The following is a 21,060-nucleotide window of genomic DNA, read 5'->3' as shown; positions in this document are numbered from 1 at the left end:
TGACACTGGAGCTTGCCCATGTGACGAGCTTTGGCCAAGTAAACATGATGTAAACAGGCTTAATAAGTGTTTATGCTTGAGGCTTGCCCAATGGGAATTCTGCTCCAAGACTGTCATGCCATGAAGACTCCTGCTGTGAAGAAACCTGGGATGAAAGACCACATGGAGTGAGAGGTCCAGCCATCCTGGCTGAGCCCAGCCCCCACTAACCTGCCAGCAGAGTGCAGCCACATGAGTGATGCCAGCTGAGACCAGCAGAAGAATCACCCTGCCAACCCACACAATGTGAAAAGAGTCAATTGGTGTTATTTTATGCCATTAAGTTTTGGGATAATGCCATAGTTCACTGACACAGGAATTGGTACCTAGAGATGGGTACTGCTGTAAAAACACAGAACACAACAAAAGTCTAGAACAAGCGGCCTTGGTTTGGGGACCAGCAGTGGGCAGACGCTAAGGAGCAGTGAGGAGACTATCAGTGGAAGCTGGATGTACATTGTGGTAACTGCTACCAGAGTCTGGAAAAAGGGCAAACCAAGTCATAATTGAGAAAAAATGGGCACAACTTTTGCCCGAAGTAAGTTGTAAAACAAACATGTACAGAAACAATCTGCGGATCGGGTTAAGGCGATGACAAGGTAGAATGTTGAAGGTGCTGATTGGCTTTTTCTAGCTGAATTTGAGAAGCTACAGGAAGAGGGAGAGAGAACTTAAGTTTATAAGCAGAATTTAAAGAAAATATGATGGATTGAACACACGCTGAGTTGGAAAATAAAGATTTTTGTTTATTTAGTATTATTATTTTTAACATTCCCAGTCTTTCCAACAGGCAAAACTTTCTCAAAGGAAGAAAATGACTTCAGAGCAATCAAATGAAGAGTGAGAGTGTAAGACCCTCTGAAAAATTAAGGTGCTGTCTAACAGCCCTTCTCAGCTAGACAAAAGGGCTTATAAGAGTCTTAAGGGCCTTGTCCCACAGCACCTGAAACTCCATCCAGGCAGAGAACCCTATTTCAAATATAATTGTGAATGTGGCTTTTGTTTAATAGAGTATGTTGCATAGAGAGCCCAAAACATTTTTTAAAGGAGTTGCAGCAGCTTGGACTAAAAGAAACAGAAACCTTTTAAAACAAAAAGAGACTCTAGAACCAAGGTAGAGGAAGTAGACTAAGGAAGCTGTAAACGCGGACCTTGCAGACTGTGGAGACAAGATCCTAGGAAAAGAATTTAAGAGCTAAGGAGAACAATTGATTAGGGAAATATTCCCAGGGAGCAGAGCCAGGGCTTAACCAGGGAATATTCCCTGCCTGTAGGGCAGAGAGCTCTGATGACACGTACCTGGCTAGATTTCAGAATGCTATGGGGCCAGTGATTGTGATGTGCCTTTTTTCCTTCCCGTTTTGAATGGGAGTGGTTATTGCATTATCTGGGCCCTGCCCCTTGTATGTTGGGTGTTTTAAATTCACAGGTTTCTGGATTAAGAGGAGCTACACCTGAGATCCTCTATCCAGACCAGATGCAAATCACAAGTTACAGGACTTTGAGTCTGATGCTGTAATTGGATGACACTTTTGGAAGTCTTCAGACGGAGTGAATTTATTTTGGATATTAAAACCAAAATCCCTTCCTGCCTAGCTGAGTCCGACTCATAGCAATCCTATAGGACAGAGTAGAACCGCCCCATAGGGTTTCCAAGGCTGTAATCTTTATGAAACAGAGTGTCAAATCTTTCTCCTGTGGAGTGGCTCGTGGGTTCAAACTGCCAAATTTTCGCTTAACCACTGGGCCACCAAGGCTCCTTTTTGCAAATTAGCAAACTAGAAATAACTGTGGCCGGAGGGAAAACTGTGATAGATTAAATATGGCCATAAATTCTTTGAAGTTCCTCCCACCAAGAAGCTGAGTCTATTTCTGACCCTTTGAATGTGGGCTGGCCTTGTAACTACGTTCTATTGGTCAGTAAAACTATATGAGCCCCTGAGCGTAGGCGTCAAGGGGCCTTGCAGCTTCCACCGTCATCCTGTTGGAATGTTTCCCTGACCTCCAAAAAGGACTAGTGTCTATTAGAACACTAGAAATCATATGAAGGAACAGTAAGGTGTCCTAGCCAACAGCACCAACTATCATACAGGTGAGGAACCGCGACCTTCCATCCTCTAGCTGAATGCAGTCTTGAGTGGGCCCAGACAAAATTGGCAGAGGATCAATCCAGTGAACTCCAAGAATTGTGGGAGATGATAAGCTGTGGTTGTTTTAGGCCACTAAGTACAGGGGTGATTTGTTACAAAAAAAACAGTTAAAGGTATAGTCTCTCTACCACCAGAACTGTCAGACTCACTCCAGAAGGCAATGGTGGCATTTGGAACAATGCTGTGGTCACAGAGACCCCCCACGGGCATCACCTTCCCAGTGCTTGCTTGCTCAGTTGAATCACAGAAGTACCACGCATCTAGTGGTCCTTTCATTCCCCTGAGGCATCTACACTCAGCCAAAGCAGTTCCACCACAGGCAATTCTTTGACTTATAGAAGATTATCCTAGGAAATCACAAACCAAAGCCTCTTTTTTTCAAACCAAAGCTTCCTGAGAGTCCAGAGGAAATTGGAAATACCGGGCCACGCTATGTTCTAAAAAGGCTTTATGTGGAAAACCAACACTAAGGCAACCCAGTGCTGAATCCCAGAGGATGTTTCACAGTTCGGGGACTGTATTGCCATGAGGTCACCTGTCCAGGATGATCTCAAGGGAAACGGCTTTTCATTTCACTAATATAAGCAGAGTGGATCACTTCAGTGACTCGAGTTTTCTGGGCTGCGATCTGTCTCAAGAAGGATGTGCTGTCTGGGCAACATGGTGGTCGCACATAATTCTGTGTTCATCTTTCCCTGGGACTAAGCCTGAATCAGTATGTGGAATGAAGACACACTGACTCTGAGGGACAGCTCTGCTGCCTGCTTCCCTGTCTGGTAAGGTTCCACTCACCTGCCAAGACCCAGCCCCAGCATTGCCTGCTCCAGAGAAACACCGCTTGCTTTAATTCCACTTGACCATGTGGTAAGATAATAGCTCCACGGGACTGGATCCTCACCACCACTGTGTATCCCTGACAACATCGCACTGGGGTGGTTTGTGCCTCCATTGCACTGAATCAGGGTCACTTTGCGGGGAAAGATTTTGCTGTGATCCTCTTGATACACCTAGTATACACCTGACACCTAGGAGACACTTAGTAGATAGATGTAGAATTCATTCCTTCCTTTTTGCCAGATACTTGAAGCTCTGAGGTCACAGCTGGGACAAAGCATAAAAATTCTGCTTTCACAGATCTTACATTCCACTTGGAGAAGACAAACAATAATCAGAAAATAATAAATAAAAGAGTGTATGAGAAGTTAATACATGCTACTAAGAAGAATAAAGCAAGAAAAGGGAATGAGGAGTAGCTGTTTTAATAGAAGCTGACATTTGAGCCAAGTCTTGAAGGTAGTGAGGGATCTGGGGGAAGAGTGTACCAGACACAGGAAAAAGACAGTGCAAAGGCCCTGAGGTAGGGGTGTGCCTGGTTTTTGAGGAACAGCAAGGAGGCCAGAGTGGCTGTAGCAGCATGAACAAGGGAGAGATCAAACTGGTAATGCGAGGGGTGTATGTGTGTATGGATTTTGCATAGGGTTTTGCAGGGCAGAGTAAGAGTTTTGACAGAGCACGGCAGTGGAGGTGGTGAGAAGTAGTCAGACTCCAGATATATTCTCAGTCATATTTTCTAACAGAGTAGACGTGATGTGTGAGCAAAGAAGTTTTGAGGAATCAAGAATAACACCAGGATTTTTGGTTTGAGCAGCTGAGAGGGAGGACTTGCTATTAACCGAAGTGTTGAGGACAGTGGATGGAGCAGGATTGTGGGGAGGTCAGGAGGTCCTGTTTGCACATGATGAGTTTGTTATTTCCATTAGAGGACATTTTGAGGAGGCAGTGGGATATTGAGTCTGGAATCCATGGGAGAAGACTGAGCTAGAGATATAAATTTGACTGAATTAATAAATGAGCGGCTTACTCTGCGCTTTTGATTCTTTCCTACGCTAACACCAGTAATTTATCTAAAGAACTATTCAGCAACCCACACTGTTCAGTTCTTTGGCATTCTTCCCTTCCTGCCCTCTCTACTTCAGATTCCATTTTCCAGACTTCTGCAATATATCACTCTTTCACACAGAGAGCCCAGATGCCTTGGGAGAGCCAGCTAATTGCAATTGGTCAGCTGCACAGCTCTCTGGGTTGGCCAGGCTTCTGCCTGAAGACAGGGCGCTGCAGGCACAGGGAGGCACTATTGTTCTATCCCTAGAAAGCAGGCCAAGAGGCAGAAGTGTCTGCAAAGGGCCTCACACAACAAGTCAGTGCCACCCACCAGGCAGAGGCATGGATGATGTCTGCCATCTTTATTCTTCACAACTCTGAGCACGATGTTCTTTGCAGGATTGCCTTAAAAGTGAGGTGAGCACATGTCCTGCTTTGCCCAGGCAGGCCTGGATTTACATTTTTTATCCCAGTATAATTATGAATAGCATCGAATGATAAATTACATGGTAACCAATTTTATAAGATTTTCTCTTGATGCCTTTTATCCAAGGAACCCCAATATAGTCTTTCCCCAGTGACCCAGAACTTTCTGACTTTTGTACAGTTATGAATTATTTCAATTTCCTTGAGCCACCTGTGGAAACATAGCACCGATCTCTAGAAAGCACTAAATTCTCTTTTCTTTGCTTACCCCAATTCCCACCCCACTAGAGAACAAGGGACAGGGGCTCAGGCAATGAACTCCACATATGCCTGATCCTCCCATTTCTCTCAGTCTGCCTACTGAGGAATCACTGGGTTCACAGCAGCTTGGTAGCCTCTAGATTTATCTTCCTCAAGCCCCACCCTGCTGATAACCTAGTAGCTGACAGTGGAAGGGCTCAGGTCACCTATACAGTGGGGTCACTGTTTCTACCCACACCTCCCTGATTCGACATCCATTCATACAATTTTTCATTAATAATCTTTTTTTCCACTCATTCAGCAAATATTTATTGGATACTTCCTATGTGCAAAAGCCCAATGGGGGATACAGAAACGATTCATACCTTAATCCTAACCTTGGGTCTAACACAGAACCTAAACATGTGCAAACATCACCATAATTTGATGTAGAAAGTGAAACAGCAAAGAAGATCCAGCTGGTCAGAAGACAATCTGATGATCTTAAACCCACTGTCTTTCAAATAAGGAGCCCTGGTGGCGCAGTAGTTAAACGCTTGGCTGCTAACCAAAAGGTCGGTGGTTTGAACCCACCAGCCACTCCTCAGGAGAAAAATGTGACAGTCTGTTTCTATAAAGATTATAGCCTTGGAAATCCTACGGGGGAGTTCTACTCTGTCCTACTGGGTCTCTATGAGTCAGAATCCACTTGATGGCAATGGGTTTTGGGTTCTTCAAGTAAATATTTTGTGCATTGATTCTTCACTTTGCAAACATTTGTTGAACGGTTATTATGTGTGATTCAATAAACAGCTACCAGCCACTTTACATACATTATCTCATTTAATCTCCAGGGTCATACTCTGAGGTGGGTATTACTTTCTGCTTTGCAGATAAGACACCTGGGGCTCAGAGAAGTTAGATGATTTGCTTAAGGTCGTACGACTGTGAAGCATGAATTGGAACCAAGGCTATATGCCTGTTCTTTCCAGAAGCATCTCCATGCAGGGCACAGCTGGATCCTTCCTGAACCCCACTAAACATGAGAGTCATTTCCCCAGAACGGACAGCTGAGACCTTATGGAAGGACCCACACTCACTTCCTCTGAAGTGAAGGGCTGGGACTAGGGTGAGGAGGATGAGGCACCTTCTTCAGGCACAAGATTCAAGGAGACACCGAAAACTTCAATAATCAAGATAAATAACATTTTAAGGCAATATTTCAAAAAATCAAACTGGCAAACTCAGGCCAGCTGCCTGTTTTTGTAAATAAGGTTTTATTAGGCTTCACATGTCACAACAGGTCACATCTATTGGGCTCATGTGTCTAGTCTCACTCAGGGGAAAAAGAGACTTCCTTTGTAGCCTAGAGGACAGAGCGCTTGTCTGGAAATAAAGGTCACATGCGTTGGGTCCTGGACAATCATGAAGAGCGATGCCATGAGGCCAACTGCTCTCCAAGTCCTCCTCAGAGCCAGAGGGAGCCCAGGATGGTGGTCAGACTTGAACAGGAAACAGCCAGGTGGCACTGAGAGAGCTCAGAGAGTAACCAAGGGGCTGGAGGATTGCATGAGATTGGCTCAAGTCCTGAGTCCCAGAAGGGTTAACTGGGGCATATGGTATCACATCATATGTGATGTGAGCTGTGGTTATTTTTAACACAGCGACCTCCAGCAGCCTGGGCTCCCCCATACACATGCAGCGACTCCAGCTCCATTGCTGGGCAATTATTAATGGGAAAAGAGAGTGCTGGGGCCCCCAACAGTCATTTTTAACTGTGGACATTATTGCTCAATTTTGAGCTGCACCTGGGGACTCGTAAGAGGAAGACATAATGCTTGTTTGTGGAACTTTTATAGCTAATTGACATTTTTTCAGTGCTCCCCCGACAGCTGTAGTTACTCTTGATTGGAAGGGCCATGAAAAGCATCACATTGTACACTGTCTCCAGATGGGGCCATATTTCTGATATACCACTGTGGAAAAAAAAAAAAAGAATAAATAAAAAACTGTCAAAATAAACACATGCAAAAGTGATAAAGAGGAGCTGAAGTGATTGGCAAAAGAAGTTCTCTTTGTGCAAAAATAATGGATGCTATTTTCATACTAATTGAAGATTTTTACTATCTGGAGCTATCAGATTTCCTTGCTTCTTGGAAACATCTTCTTGCTTTCTGTGTCTGCTTTTTGCTCTACAGCAAAGTTCTCCTTCCCCACTCAGTACGCTTCTACTCACTCATAGGTTTCCAGATTCTGTCCTTGGTGCTGGCGTGAGGAGTCAGGGCATCATATCCTGGCTACTCTAAGATAAATTCATGAGACAAACAAACAATTAGAATCAAGTAGAGATATCAAAGTAATGTTAGGAGTTCCACTTTAATCTCTGGACATATTTGTGTACAGATTACCCGGAAAGATTAATGACTAAGATAGCACAATATACACCTGCAGTGTGGTGGATCACTTTTGTGTGGCCTTCCTAGCCATGGTCTTGTAACTCCCACCCAAGTGATTGGGCAGGACTGTGTGATAGGGTAATTGTAGCCCAGCAAGGAGATTGGTCAGTTTTGCCACCCCACTGGGCTTGGAATGAGCCATGCCAGAGGTGGAAGAGAGAAGAGCCCACCACCACCAAGGAAGGAGAGACCAGTAGGAGACACTCGTAGGAGAGACTCACAGGAGATGACACAGTGGGCTACCCGGCCCACGGAGTGAGAAAGCTGAATGCTTTGGGCAGAGACTGAGGGCCAAGGAGAGGCATGCCTGTGAGCACGGCTGGGAAGAGGCTGTCCTGATGGAAGAACTGTATCTTTGGGTGTTCTTGAGCCTGACTTGTAACCTGTTATTTCCATAATAAACCTCATAATCATGATTATGATCTGTGAATTCTGTGTGGCCTTTGCAATGAATTATTGAACCCAGCAGAGAAGTAGACAGTGCCGTGGGAGGGACAGTCTGACCTCCGCCTCATAGAAGTCAGCCTTAGGCTGTTGATCTTGATTCTCCTTCCCCCTCGCGAAGTTAGAGGAGGTTGGACACTGCCCCCATGCCATTTTTAAAGTGGGGGGATCACTTGCATAAATGCTAGTTTGAGTCTGTGGCAACTATAAGTGTATATATGGGTCTATGTGCTCTCCACTTTATTCTAATTTTCTTGACTCCAAAAAGCTACTGTTGTGTGTGGAATGGAGTCCCTGGATGGTGCAAATTATTAGCATGCTTGGCTGCTCACTGAGAGGCTGGAGGTTCAAGTCCACCCAGAGATGCCTTGGAAGAAAGCCCTGGTGATCTACTTCTGAAAAATCAGCCATTGGAAATCCTATGAAGCATAGTTCTACTCTGACACACATGATGTTGCCATGAGTCTGAATCAACTCAATGGCAGCTGTTTTCAGTTACAGGCAGTCCCCAGGTTATGAACGTCCGACTTACAGACAACTAGTACTTAAGAGTGGACTGCCATAAAGCCTAGTATATTAAAAATTTGAATTGAATACAGTGTTTTGTAGTAACAAATGCCTGCATTATTTTGTGATGCTCATGAAAACACTGCATAGTTTGGAAGTGTTTCCTAAGTGTTTTATATGCACAGAAAGGTAAAATATATACTATAGGGTCGCTATGAGTCGGAACCAACTCAACAGCACCCAACAACAAGACAAATATTTGACTAACAGATGCTAAATAAGAACTGTATATACCCATTCTGACTTACCTACAAATCTGACTTAAAGACAGACTTAGAAATAGAGCCAAGTTTTCTGGTTGCATGAATGAATATCACTTCTTGCCTATATGGAGGGCTCCTAGCCCACATGTTTGCTAATCAAAAGTGTATTTAACGACAAGTATAAAAATCATAAAGCACGATTGAATGGACACATTTTACATTCAAAGTCCACATATCAAAAACATGCGCACTTAAGACACAGGAGAGCCTGTCAGGCATTTGCTCAAAACCTATGTTCACTACTTTACACGCAATTCGAATGAGCTCAGAGATCAGACTATAAGTCAAAGCAGCAACGAAAGAGGAGGAGATGGGGGCTGCTGGAAGCAATCACAGTGATAGCGGACAGAAATGGCATCAAACAGCAGCCTGGCAGCAATGGAAAAGATTTTCTAATCAAGATAATACGGCATGAGAACTCAAGGGGTCCTATCCGTGGAGTCTTTTTAATACAGATGCAAAACCCCTCAGTAAGCCCTGTGGGCATCAGTGGAAAGTGTCAGCCAGCATAACAAGAAGTGTCCCTGAGTCACCCAGGAAAAAGTCATGTTCTGGGACTCCATTTAAGAAGCAAAGACGGATACATTTAAAAAAAAACCTTCTAACCCCAAATGTTTATTACTGTTGCTATTATTATTAATTGAAAGCAATTAAAAGGTAAACTCTGTATTGGCTAGGACTCTTGGTCTCAAATAAGAGAAACCCAGCTCGGATTAGCTTTAGCGACCAAGGAAATTTATTATCTGTCCAAGTGAAAATTTCAGAGTTGATCTGAGTTCAGAAAGAGCAGGATTCGGGTGGTTAAATGATGTCGTTGAGAATCTCTATCTTTTCACCATTTTCCTCTGAAATTTACTTTCATCCAATCATTTTTGTCCTGATAGCTTCAGCATAAGTCCTGGGAAGGGCTCAGCTTGGGTCATTTGCCATCCCTGAAACAATCACCGTGACCAGGGCTATGTAGCAGTCTGATTGGCCAGACTAGGTCATATGCCCACATGTGAGGCTGGACAGGGGTCATCTCCATTGCAACATGGGCTGAGAAGAGGGGTGATATGGATACCCAAAGGAAAATCAGAAGGCGGATACCAGAAGAAGGATGCTGGGCCAGTGAAAACATCTGATGTTCACCACACAATTACCTGACACAAAAGTACAGTTTTCTAGAACGACTCAATCTCTGAGAGTTATAGAGTCCTAGGTGCACTTGGAAACAGCCTCTTAGACAGAAATTAGGTGCAGGTGGAAATTTTGCACAGAGCTCTTGGAAGAAGATCAGGGAGGGAGTGATGGAACCTAGACTTGGCAGAGGGAGGAGTCCAGCTGCTATGTAGCTGCAACAGCAGACTCAGCCCGCCATCCCACAAAGAGCTCTGGGGCTGGGGTGGCCCTTCAAAGTGACCCTGGACTGAGGTGAGGGGCCAGCCCTTGTACCTCCTGCATTGGCCAGTCATTACATGGGAGTTGCCCTAGAGAAGTGTCCTAATTATGGGGCCAGAGGCTCCTTTCAGCCAAGTGCAGGGAGTGACTCTGCTGAGAGTCATCACGAGGCAACGTTCTCAGCATCTAGGGAAACAAGTGCCTTCTCCTGAAGCAGAGATTTGGGAGGAGCCCCACGGCATCCACTCCAGAACAGGAAGTGCCCATGTGGAACACCGCAGCACCCACTCTAGAATGGGAAATCCCCATGTGGGAGGCAGTGTTGAGAGGGGAGTCAGGCAGAGTAATGCTTCCCAAATGTGGGGTCATGTGCTTCTGATTCTTACTTTCCCTGGTGCTAAACACAAGGGGTGCCAGTGACCAGTATGGTCTGATGCACAGATCTCAGGAAAGGATGTGGGCAGACCCCACAGGCAGGCTGGAGCCAGGGGTAGTCTGTAATGCTCTGTGGTGAAATGATGGGAAAAGGAAAGAAACTATCATTTACCGAACACCTACTCTGTTCTAGTCCCATGCTGAGTTCTTTCTACTCACACATGGGACTCTGTGAACATCAGGTGATGAGAATAGTCTCTGTAATTAATACTCCATAGTTAACAAATATAAGAATGAGGAAGTTAAATGCCAGTTCTCGAGGCTTCATTAAGAAAATTCTCTCCAAATTTGTGTTACAGAGACCAAAGTTTGAAAATAGCAAAGGAAAGAGGCATGCAAGGCTTTTACTAAATCAGTCCAAGGATGAGGAAAAGAGCAGCGCATTCAAATGTGAGTCCCAGAGTGAGCAAATGTGTGTTTCTGAAACTGTGTCAAGAGGAAATCAATTCACAAGAAGAGGTAGGAAATTAATGGAAAGTCCTTTATAAAGTGTAAAAAATGTAATCACAGAATTAGTCTAATATGTTGTCTTACTCATCTTGTGCTGCTCTAACAGAAATACCACAAGTGGATGGCTTTAACAAAGAGAAATTTATTCTCTCATCGTCTAGTAGGCTACAAGTCCAAATTCAGGGCATCAGCTCCACGGGAAGGCTTTCTCTGTCGGCTCTGGAGGAAGGTCCATGTCATCAATCTTCCCTTGGTCTGGGAGCTTCTCTGCAAGGAACCTCAGGTCCAAAGGGCACACTCTGCTCCCAGCACTGCTTTCTTGGTGGTATGAGGTTCCCATGTGTCTCTGCTTGCCTCTCTCCTTTATATCTCAAAAAAGATTGGCTTAAGACACTATCCAATCTTGTAGACCTCATCAGTATCACTGCTGCTAATCCATCTTATTACATCATAGTGATAGAGTTTACAACACATAAGGAAATCACTTCAGATTACAAAATGGTACACGATCATACAATACTGGGAATCATGACCTAGCCAAGTTGACACATATTTTGGGGGGATACAGTTCAATCCATGACATATGTGAAGGCTTCTTTTTAAAGGAAAATTACAGAGAAATCCAGAAAACTGGGTATAAAGATGGGTGGGTGGAAGGGGGGAGGTTACAAGACAAAAATCAGTGCAATAAATATGGTAGGATAGGACCAATTATGTGCAATTCTAAGGGGAAGATGCAAGAAACAAGGTCTTTTCATTTCCTCTCCACTGTCTGACTTTTCTTAGAGGAGTTTTTATCCTGATGTTTGTAACTAAAACGAAGTGATCTATGGATACCCTGTAATGGAATATAAAATTGTGGGTGTCAGAATTTGTAAAGAGAAAAATAAGCTCTTAAACATATAAACATGCTCAACTGTAAATATATTCCAAGAGGAGTAGAAACATACATAAAAGGCAGAAAGAATTAGAAGAGATTAGGATAACTAGGTTAAAAGACAAAGGATTCCTGATAGTTAAAAATTATAACTTGGAAGGGAAATATTGAGATGCCCTATAAAATAGGAAATGAGAAATGTGTACTAGTTAATCCAGGCTAAATGGATGTACTAAATATACCCCAAAATGCAACAGATCAAATACAGTAGATATGTTTCTTGCCCATTAACTGTCTGGGGGCAGATGGCTCCACTATGTGGTGATTCAAGAATGCACATCCCTCTCCATGACCATCTACGCCCTTGTTGTGGTCTATAGTCACCCGCGGAAAGAAAGGAAAGCATGAAGCAGGCACGTCCACTTCTGAAAATAATTGGCCTTGAAATTATTCACATCACTTCTACTCATATTCTGCTGATAAGAAGTAGTTCCAAGACCATCTCGTGGAGTGCTGGGATATAAAGAGCCGGGGTGGGCAGCCACCTTCCAGCTACAACTCTATTACCATAGAAATGGGGAGCAAATTTTGATGGACAGTTGACTATCTCCAGCACAACTGGTAAAAGACACAAATGGACAGATCTGGCACCCAAGACAATGAGAAATGGGGACAAAAGACATTCATAGCAAGCAGAAGTCCTTACCTGGCTGACCATCACAAAATCTATATGGTCAGATGCTTGTGGCTCTTCTTGCTACTAGGAACAAAGGCAGAGCTGTTGGCTGTGTTCCCTGCCACCTGCTATCCAGAAGAGTACCTGGCATAGAGCAGGTGCTCAGTAAGTATTTGTTAAAAATCAATTTTACACTGAAGCCAAAGGGCAGCTCACAGGAGTCCAAGCCCACCCTGCTTCTGCAAATCCCTCCTTAGTGTGGGCTCCAGGGTCTTCTTGTTCGACTTGAGGGGCTTTTCTGCATCTGAGTTCTGGCTTCCTATTTCCAGAGGAACTCAAAAGAGTTTCTGTTATTACCGTTATTCTCCTACGGACTTCTCTCTAAAAAGTCTTGTTTTTCAGTATGAGCGAGAACTAATTTTGATGATTTTCCATGCCTCCAGGGACTCCTCCCAAATGCCTGCTCCAAAGACTCAAATGGAACATGAGACTGGGGAGGTGTCATTCCTATCCCTTCCCCCCAAATACTTTGGCTCATTAAACAGCATTATAAACTGGGGTGAGTTGTTAAGTAGCGATTAGGTTAAATTAGAAAGGAGCCCTGCTTGGCTGCTAACCTAAAGGTTGGCAGTTGGAACCCACCAGCCGCACTATGGGAGAAAGACGTGGCATATTTCAGCCTCCTGAGCTCCAGTTTTAGACACAGATTCATTACGTGAGCAATGGCTTCGTTAGCTTCAGGCCCCTGATACACACGGCCATGGTGAGGCAGTCACAGAGATGGCAGCAGTCAGCAGGGGCTGCCCCGGTCCTGGCCAAAAACCTACTTCTGATTTTTTAATTCCTTAAAATTTAAAATGGCATATTTTACACAGAGGAAGTCATAAAGTTGTATGAAACAAAACAAGCCCAGTCATCTATGCTGATTATTTCAGGTTTGGGCAGGAGAAAAGGCAAAGAAAGACACAATCTTGGCTTCTAGGGAAAGGGCAGGGACAACCAAACATTGATGCTGACCAGGCACCTGAAGGGAAACAGCCAGCAGGAAGTGGGAAGAGAGCAACGCCAGCTGAAACAAGGCCTGTGTCCAGAAGTGGGTCAGGTTCCTGTTATGAACTATCTTACTGAACTATCAAACAGACTTGGGAGTTCTCCCCATTTCACAGGTGAGAGGGTGAACATGCCTGCTATGAACAGCCCCACAAAATACGGGTGCAAGTGTCCAAGTGGTCTCTCCAGTCAGGTAGCCAGACTTCTTTACATGGTGGCTCAGGGCTCCAAGATGGTAAAAGAGGAAACTGCCATACCTCTTAAGGTCTAGCCTCAGAAGTCACACACTTGACTTCTGTTGCACTCTACTGGTCAAAGCAAGTCTCCAGGTGGGCCCAGATTTCTGATAAGAAGAATGGAAAATCATATTGCAACAGGGCATATAGGATGGAGGAATTGTTCTGGCCATCTTTGCAATCTATGGAAAAGTCAAAGCATATCCAAGTTTTAAAGGTGTTTGATGAATACTGTCCCCAGAGAGCTTGTACCAGTAACATTCTTACCAGCAGTGAGTCAGAGTGTCTGTTCATCCATGCTTTCACTATTAGGGTACACTTCTATCAGTCTGAGGTGTATAAATTGGTAGCCGACTGATCATTTAATTTTACTTTTTAATTGCTAGCAAAGTGGAACATCTGTTTGCATGTTTATTGGAGATTTCTTTTGTTGATGTAATTGCATGTTCATATTCTTTGCCATTGTAAAAATCGGGGCGACTTAAAAAGCTATCTAAAAAATGAATTGTCCCTTTTATTAATTTGAAAGAGCTCTGTATATATTGTCATTAATTCTTTGTTATACATTTTGTAATTTTTCCCCCAATTTTATGTTGTTTATGTTGTCTCCTCTGGCCACACACCATCTCCATACCCATATCCCTAACTCATTCAGGCCCAGCTAGTCTGGATTCTCCTGTGTGCTCCATTGTCTCCGGCTCATCCTTAGGGAGAGTTGCTGGACTCACAGTGCACCCTATGGAATATCTCAAGTGCTAGTTTGGAAAGCTCACTCAGGGGAATGTGCTGGGTGACTTGGCTCCCTGTAGGCAACGTCTTAAAGCCTAAAGATCCCACCAATCATGTAGTCTTTTTTTTTTTTTAGCTTAGCTCTACTTATTGCTCTATAAAGTATATACTTAAATTTTTTTAATTTTATTTATTTTGTTGTTGAGATGATACACAGCAAAACATACACCAATTCGACAGTTTCTACATGTATAGTTTAGTGATATTGATTATGTTTTTCAAGTTGTACAACTATCACCCTCCTTTTCTGAGTTGTTCCTCCCTCATTAACATAAACTCACTGCCCCCTAAGGTTCCTATCTAGTCTTTTGAGTTGCTATTGTCAATTTGATCTCATATAGACAGTTCTTAAAAGAGCATAATGCTCAAGGTAGACTTTTTTTTACTAGTTAAGCTAAACTATTGTTTGGTTTTAAGAAGACTTCAGGGGATATTTGGGTTTAAGGTTTACAGATTATCTCATGGCAATAGTTTCAGAGGTACATCCACCCTCCATGGCTCCAGAAAGTCTGGAGTCTGTGAGAATTTTTACAGTTCCAACTGGACCTCAGAAACGGAACAGCAAGCTGAGGTATCTCAGCAGTGTTATTACAGCAACCCGGTGTTTCTCATCATTCAGTGGGGGAACAGAGTGATTGTTGCTGAGTCCCTGGGATGACACTGCTATTGTTTCAATCCAGGCTTGAAAAGCTGTGCCTGCAGACCATCAGCTTCCCCTGCCTGGCATCAGAGCCTATTCTGGGGTCTCAGAAGAACATCAGGCATCCGTTTAATGGCCTGCAGAGGAGTCAGGCCTCTTAGCAATTTCCCAGGTTTGGAGTGGAAGGAGGACATCTTGAGTGGCCTGGAAAGTCTGAGTTTCGAGTTAGACCTCTGTGATGGCTTTTTTGATGTGTCAGCGTGGCTAAGCTACAGTCCCAGTTATTCAATCAAACACTACCTTGGGTGTTGCTGTGAAGGTATTTTGAAGATACAGTGAAAACCCCTAATCAGTTGACTTTAAGTAAGGGAGTTGTCTTGGATAATTTGGGTGGGCCTGACTGAATCAATTGGAAGGGCTTAAAAGCAGGGTTGAGGTTTCCCCAAGAGAGAGAATAAATTTGACCTGTGGACAACCACGCCTGTAAAGTTCTACCTTGCTGGTGGTCTTCCCTTTCTTACTGCCTGCCCTATGGACTTCAGACTTGCTTAGCCAGCCTCCACAACTGTTTAAGCCAATTCATTATAATAAATATTTATGAATATATTTGTATATGATATACAAAAGATATATATAATATATATATATAATATGATATGTACATAGGCTATATATATCTCATACTTTTTCTGCTGCTCTAATTGAAGAACATCAATCCTGACTGACACAGCTTTCAACCCAGTCTACTTAAGGAGATGATTCTTAGGTCACTGAAACCACCCCAATGGCCTGGATGCCTTGTTGTTAGTTGCCACTGAGTTGGTTCCAACTCATGGCAACCTTAAGTAAAACAGAACAAAACATTGCCCTGTGCAGTGGTTAAGCATTTGGCTGCTAACCGAGAGGTTGGCAGTCCAAACCCACCAGCCGCTCCGCGGGAGAAAGACCTGACGATCTGCTTCTGTAAAGATTACAGCCTAGGAAACCCTACGGGGTAGTTCTACTCTGTTCTATAGGGCCACTATGAGTCAAAATCTACTGGATGGCAATAGGTTTGGTTTGGGTTTTTTGATAATGTTTAGGGAATAAACAAACATTAAGAAGAAATATAAAATGCTGCATCTGGAATTTGGGAAAATACAACAATTCTGAGGCAAATACATCACGTACAAAATAAAGATCTCTCTGTCCAAATTAAAAAAAAAAAAACCATTGCCCAGTCCTACGCTGTCTTCATGATCATTGGTATGTTTGAGTCCATTATTGTGGCTATTGTGTCAATCCATCTTATTGAGGGTTTCCCCCATTTTCACTGACCCTTAGCTGATTCTATACTCGGGGACCACATGGCCTGGGTTTAAAGTTCTGTCCCTGATGGATCAGTGGAGAGACAGAGTAGAGAAGAAAGAGGAAGAAGTGTGAGGGAGCAGGCTTCATGGGCTTGGCTAAAGCTAAGTCCATCGACAGACTGAAGGGAAGTAAAGGAAGGACTGATGGACTCAGGTTCAGTATTTGATGATGAATTCATAGAAGAGGCCCTGACCGAGGTCAAGAGTTGAACTTGGGCTATGGGAAGAACTTGTACTAAAGCTCTCCAGTGCCTATCTTTTCTTACCCCACATGTGGTTTGCTGTTTGTAAACCTAGGTCTCATCCCACACAAACCTCTAGCTGAGAACCACCTCCCCAAGCCTCTGCCAAACCATGTCCTCCTGTCCCTCTACATCTGATTTCATGCTCCACTCTTCCATGACAATTCCCAGGTTGGATCCATCTGTCTGCAATTACGCTACACTTTCCAGGAGCCCAGCTGTCTCTCTTCTTCTGTCTCCCACAGATACATGTGTGAGGAATATCTGTGAGCCACAGATTTATTTATAAGAGTTATAAATCTTTAGGGGCCTGGAAGCAACATTTAGGGGCCTGGAAGCAACTCTCCACCTATGTGGTTTTGGGGCAGCACTTATAGTCTGTTCATGCTGAAGCAAGCAAGGTCGGTCACTCCAACCCTTGACCTTTCCTTTTCTCCAGAATGCTGACTGGCCCAGGGACTTAGGCCACATCACAGTTTCAGAAGGGAGGGATCTTTCTCTTCAATTTTGTTGTGGAGTCACATTTGACTATCCCCTCAGATCTGTGGATGTCCACCCTGTCTTCCTATCCTTGTAGAGGCTACAGTTAAGGTCCCTAACAATTCTCTCTTCTCCACTTTGGCCCCTCCAATCTTTTTTCCAGGGGGCAACCGGAGGGAACTTTCTAGAAGGTTAATTCAGTCATCACTATCCACTCCACCACACATACTTCAATTTAATGTAGTAACTACTGAACTTGTGGGACCAACAGTAAACAAGAAGAGTGGGGTCCTGCCCTCTCAGAAATTACCACCAAAGAGAGAGTCAGACAGGAAAACAGATGCTACCAGGCAGTGTATTAAATGTCATGGCATTTCCAGGTGAGGTCAAGTTGGAGTCTAACCCCCTAATATTGGCACTGGAGGCTTTTCTAACTTGGCCCTAACAACCTAAGCTTTTACCTTCCCTGCACACAGCCACCCCACACTGGGCCACTTGCTGTTCCCTCACACACCAAGCCACTACCGTCTCCACTCCTGCACTCATGTGCCTCAAAGTGCCAGAGAGCCCCCTGTCACTTTGCTGGTGAGTCCCTTCTGGTGTTTCCAGGACAAGTTACCACATCCCCACTGCTGGGAAGCCTTCCTAGAGACCCGTAGGACTGACTGGGAAGAGATGCCTCTGAATCTTCTTCCTGTAAGAATTATGCCGTCCTTGAGATGGTGGAAACTCACAGGGAGGGGCTGGGGAGAGGGCAGGATGGGAGAGGGAAAGAGGGGGTAGGAGAGAGAGGAATGTGGTGAGGAGAGCGTGGAGAGTTCAGGAGCTGGCGTGGTTGGGTGAGCCACCTTCCTGGTCATCTATTCCACCTGCATTTATTGACCACCCACTGTATGCTGGGCACTGTACTGGGTGGAAGGGATACAGAGATGAATGAGGAGTGCAGCAGCCCCTATCGTCTGGGTGCTCACCAGGTAGCAGGAGACAGATTTGCAAACCAACCTGTGTCCCCATCTTAATCAGGCCCTGGGGGTCTGAGTTCACAAGTGAGTTTGGAAGCTGAAAGTCTTCTTTTTGCTTTTTTCCCACAGGACTGTGCTGGCTGTTTCGAATACAGTGGAAAAAGAAATAAGTGTGGCTGGAATAGAGGCGGTCGGTCAACAGGCTTTATTTTACAGAATTAATTACTGAATGCGCATGAGGCATAACTTACACGCAGTAGAAGTCACCCTTTTCAGGTTACAGTTGTGTGAGTTTTCGCAAACGCCGACCGTTTTGTAACTGCCCTCACAATCAAAACATCAAGATAGAAACCATCCCTCACGCTGCCCCTTTGTAGACACCCCTTTCTTTCCTCCCCGTCAGCCCCTGTCCATATAGATTTGCCTTTCCAAGATTGTCATATAAATGGAATCTTATAGTAATTATATTAAATAATAATTATAATTTATTGTTTGACCTAGTTCTAGAATACTTTATCCTACTTTCTTTTGCTGCATTTTCTTTGATCACCTCTGTATAAGACAACAATGTAATATCTTCTATAGAGAGAACAGGAAGACATTTAGGCTTTCCTCAGCAGGACGACTTGTCACTGGGAAAGACACACCTTGAGGGCAGGGCTTGTTGCCTAAGGGTGAGCCTGGGAGAGGACTAACCAGTTGCCACCTAGTGGACACTGACTCACAGAGATCCCATGCGTGTCAGAGTAGAACTATGCTCCGTAGGGTTTTCCATTGCTGATTTTTCAGAAGTAAATCACCAGGCCTTTCTTCTGAGCTGCCTCTGGGTGAACTTGAACCTCTAACCTTTTGGTTATCAGCTGAGCACTTAAACGTTTGTACCTCCCAGAGACTCTGGGAGAATACCAGCTCTTTGATTTTCCTTGCTGCAGGCCCCCACAGCCCTTGGTGGTGGTTGGTCCCGCTCAATTAGATCCTTCCTTCTCCCCACCCTCCCACCACTCATCAGCTGATATGGAGGTAATGGAAGGTGTCTGCTGGTCCCACCTGCAGTCCTGGGACCACCAGCAGGTGTGGAAAATGATCCCCAAGCTGGGGCAGAGGTTCCCCCATGCCTACCCTGTGAGTGGCTGGGGCTGCTTCTTCCTCCCCTCATCTTCATAGTCTTCATAGGAGAACAAAGGTGACCTTGGAAGGAGCTTCTGCATGGGAGAGGTTTAACCTTAGATTCACAACCTATTTCTGCCTTGTGATTTCCCTTAGGATCTCGTGGGGGTTTCAGAAAGCAGTAATTTCCCCCAAGCTTCAAAATATGCACCCCACTGTTCATAACTCTTCAATACTGGGGTAGAAAGATGGTGCATCAGGACCTTCTGGGTGGCCTCCTAGTTTTTCTAAGACATCTCTTCCAGCTCAGAGAAAAGGAAGAGGCACAACTCAGATTAGGGACCTTGGTTAAATGGAGGAGGAAGATGAACCTTAATGCTTGAACACATTTTCTGAATTATCTGCATTTTGTGATTCCCCTCTTTACCAAGTGAGTGACGGCTAGCTAATGAGGTCACTTAAAATATGTTTACCATATTTTTCAAAAATCAGTTGTGAGGAAGACAAGACACTCAGACTTCTCATTCAGAGAACCTCATCTTTAATAATTTCCCTTTATTTTGTAGGTATGGTGTTGGCCTGTCTCGTCTAAGTGGCATCACTAGGGGGGTGCGTACTGTACCAAGTGACACGGTCGGAGGGGGTGACACCAAAAAGGCTGTCTATAAAAGCATCCCTGTAGTTAGTTTCAACAACAAAAACATTTTTGTAAGGCCAGCTCACATGTATCAATATACCTACAAGGCTAAAACTCTATGTTAACTTACTTTCCGAACCTTCTAACGTGCTCTGGTCAGAGCTGTCATTATTAACCAATTACAATGACGCTTCAAATCATGTGGTTTCATCTGTACTGGCTACAAGCATGAGCTATTGTTTTCATTGCTGCCAGTGTTTTTATAGTCACTGATTTTGTCAAATTTTCTGGTGTTTTAGATGCAATATTGTGGTAATTAGTATTTGTGAACCTATATTGATAACTTTTTTGAGAATGAAGTAGTAATTAAAGGAAAAGAGTGATATAAGGGAATTACGATTTAGGAGTAACCCACCCACTGCCTCTGAGTCGATTCCAACTCATAGCGACCCTATAGGATAGAGTAGAACTGCCCCACAGGGTTTCTGAGGCTGTAAATCTTTATGGAAACAGACCGCCACGTCTTTCTCCTGGGGAGCGACTGGTGAGTTCAAACTGCTGACCTTCCGGTTAGCAGCCAAGTGCTTTAACCACTGTGCCACCAGGGCTGCTTTATGAGTAACATTACTACAAAAAACATTACTAAGGATTCTGTATGGTTGGGGGGGTGACATCTTGAGTTACTGCACTGGGTGACACCAATGCTACTGATGCCACTGTCTCCTTTGATAAACTCTATGTGTTTCCAAATGGCCGACAGAGACTGTTAGAACCGATGGTTCTCTAGTACCTCCACTGTAAACAAGATGAAGCTTCCTTGTGATTAGAAGTACTCTCAACCACTTGTCATCCCCCACACTGATGGGCTGAATGTCTGTCATTGATATCAGCAAATTTAATGAAAACAAATGAAGTTCTCTGAGCTTTCCGGACAGCATCTATTTCAAGAAGAAGACAGACACACACCAGCCCAGCCATTGTGGGCTGGCTGTAGAAGTCAGATATTGAAGCATTGGCTTATTCATTTCACTTCCAGAAGATTTAATTATGGCATTTAGATAAGTCTGAGCCTGAGAGCAAAGATATTTCTCGTCGATCCTGGAATCTTTGGCCAGTTCTCTTTCAAAACTCCTTTCCTACTATTATGGATTGAATTGTGTCCTCTAAAAATACGTGTTGTAAACCTAACCCGTATACCTGTGGTTGTAATCTCATCTGGGAATGGGTTTTCTTTGTTATGCTAATGAGGCAATATTAGTATAGGATGTGTCTTAAATCAATCTC

At 44.0% G+C, this 21,060-nt stretch overlaps 1 protein-coding gene across 3 annotated transcripts in view; it reads right to left on the bottom strand.

Moving 5' to 3' along the window:
• Positions 1 to 21,060, bottom strand: part of KIF16B (kinesin family member 16B) — a 447,597-nt gene that overhangs the window by 17,593 nt on the left and 408,944 nt on the right. The window contains exons 26-27 of one of the 3 annotated variants that reach the window (XM_023731420.1): positions 6,973 to 7,038; positions 6,494 to 6,712 (exon numbers count right to left, since the gene is read on the bottom strand). The exons of 1 other annotated variant lie outside the window; for it this stretch is intronic. In XM_023731420.1, coding sequence (XP_023587188.1) covers positions 7,015 to 7,038 — 24 coding nt within the window. In that variant the 3' untranslated portion in view covers positions 6,494 to 6,712; positions 6,973 to 7,014. Of the gene's footprint in view, positions 1 to 6,493; positions 6,713 to 6,972; positions 7,039 to 21,060 lie in introns of those variants that run through there. One more of the 3 variants, XM_023731418.1, reaches the window with a different exon arrangement.

The sequence above is a fragment of the Trichechus manatus genome, unplaced genomic scaffold (genome assembly GCF_000243295.1).
Source record: "Trichechus manatus latirostris isolate Lorelei unplaced genomic scaffold, TriManLat1.0 scaffold00042, whole genome shotgun sequence".
Classification (NCBI taxonomy): domain Eukaryota; kingdom Metazoa; phylum Chordata; class Mammalia; order Sirenia; family Trichechidae; genus Trichechus; species Trichechus manatus.
Note: the sequence above shows the minus strand (reverse complement) of the source record. Positions and strands in the feature narration are given on the sequence as shown.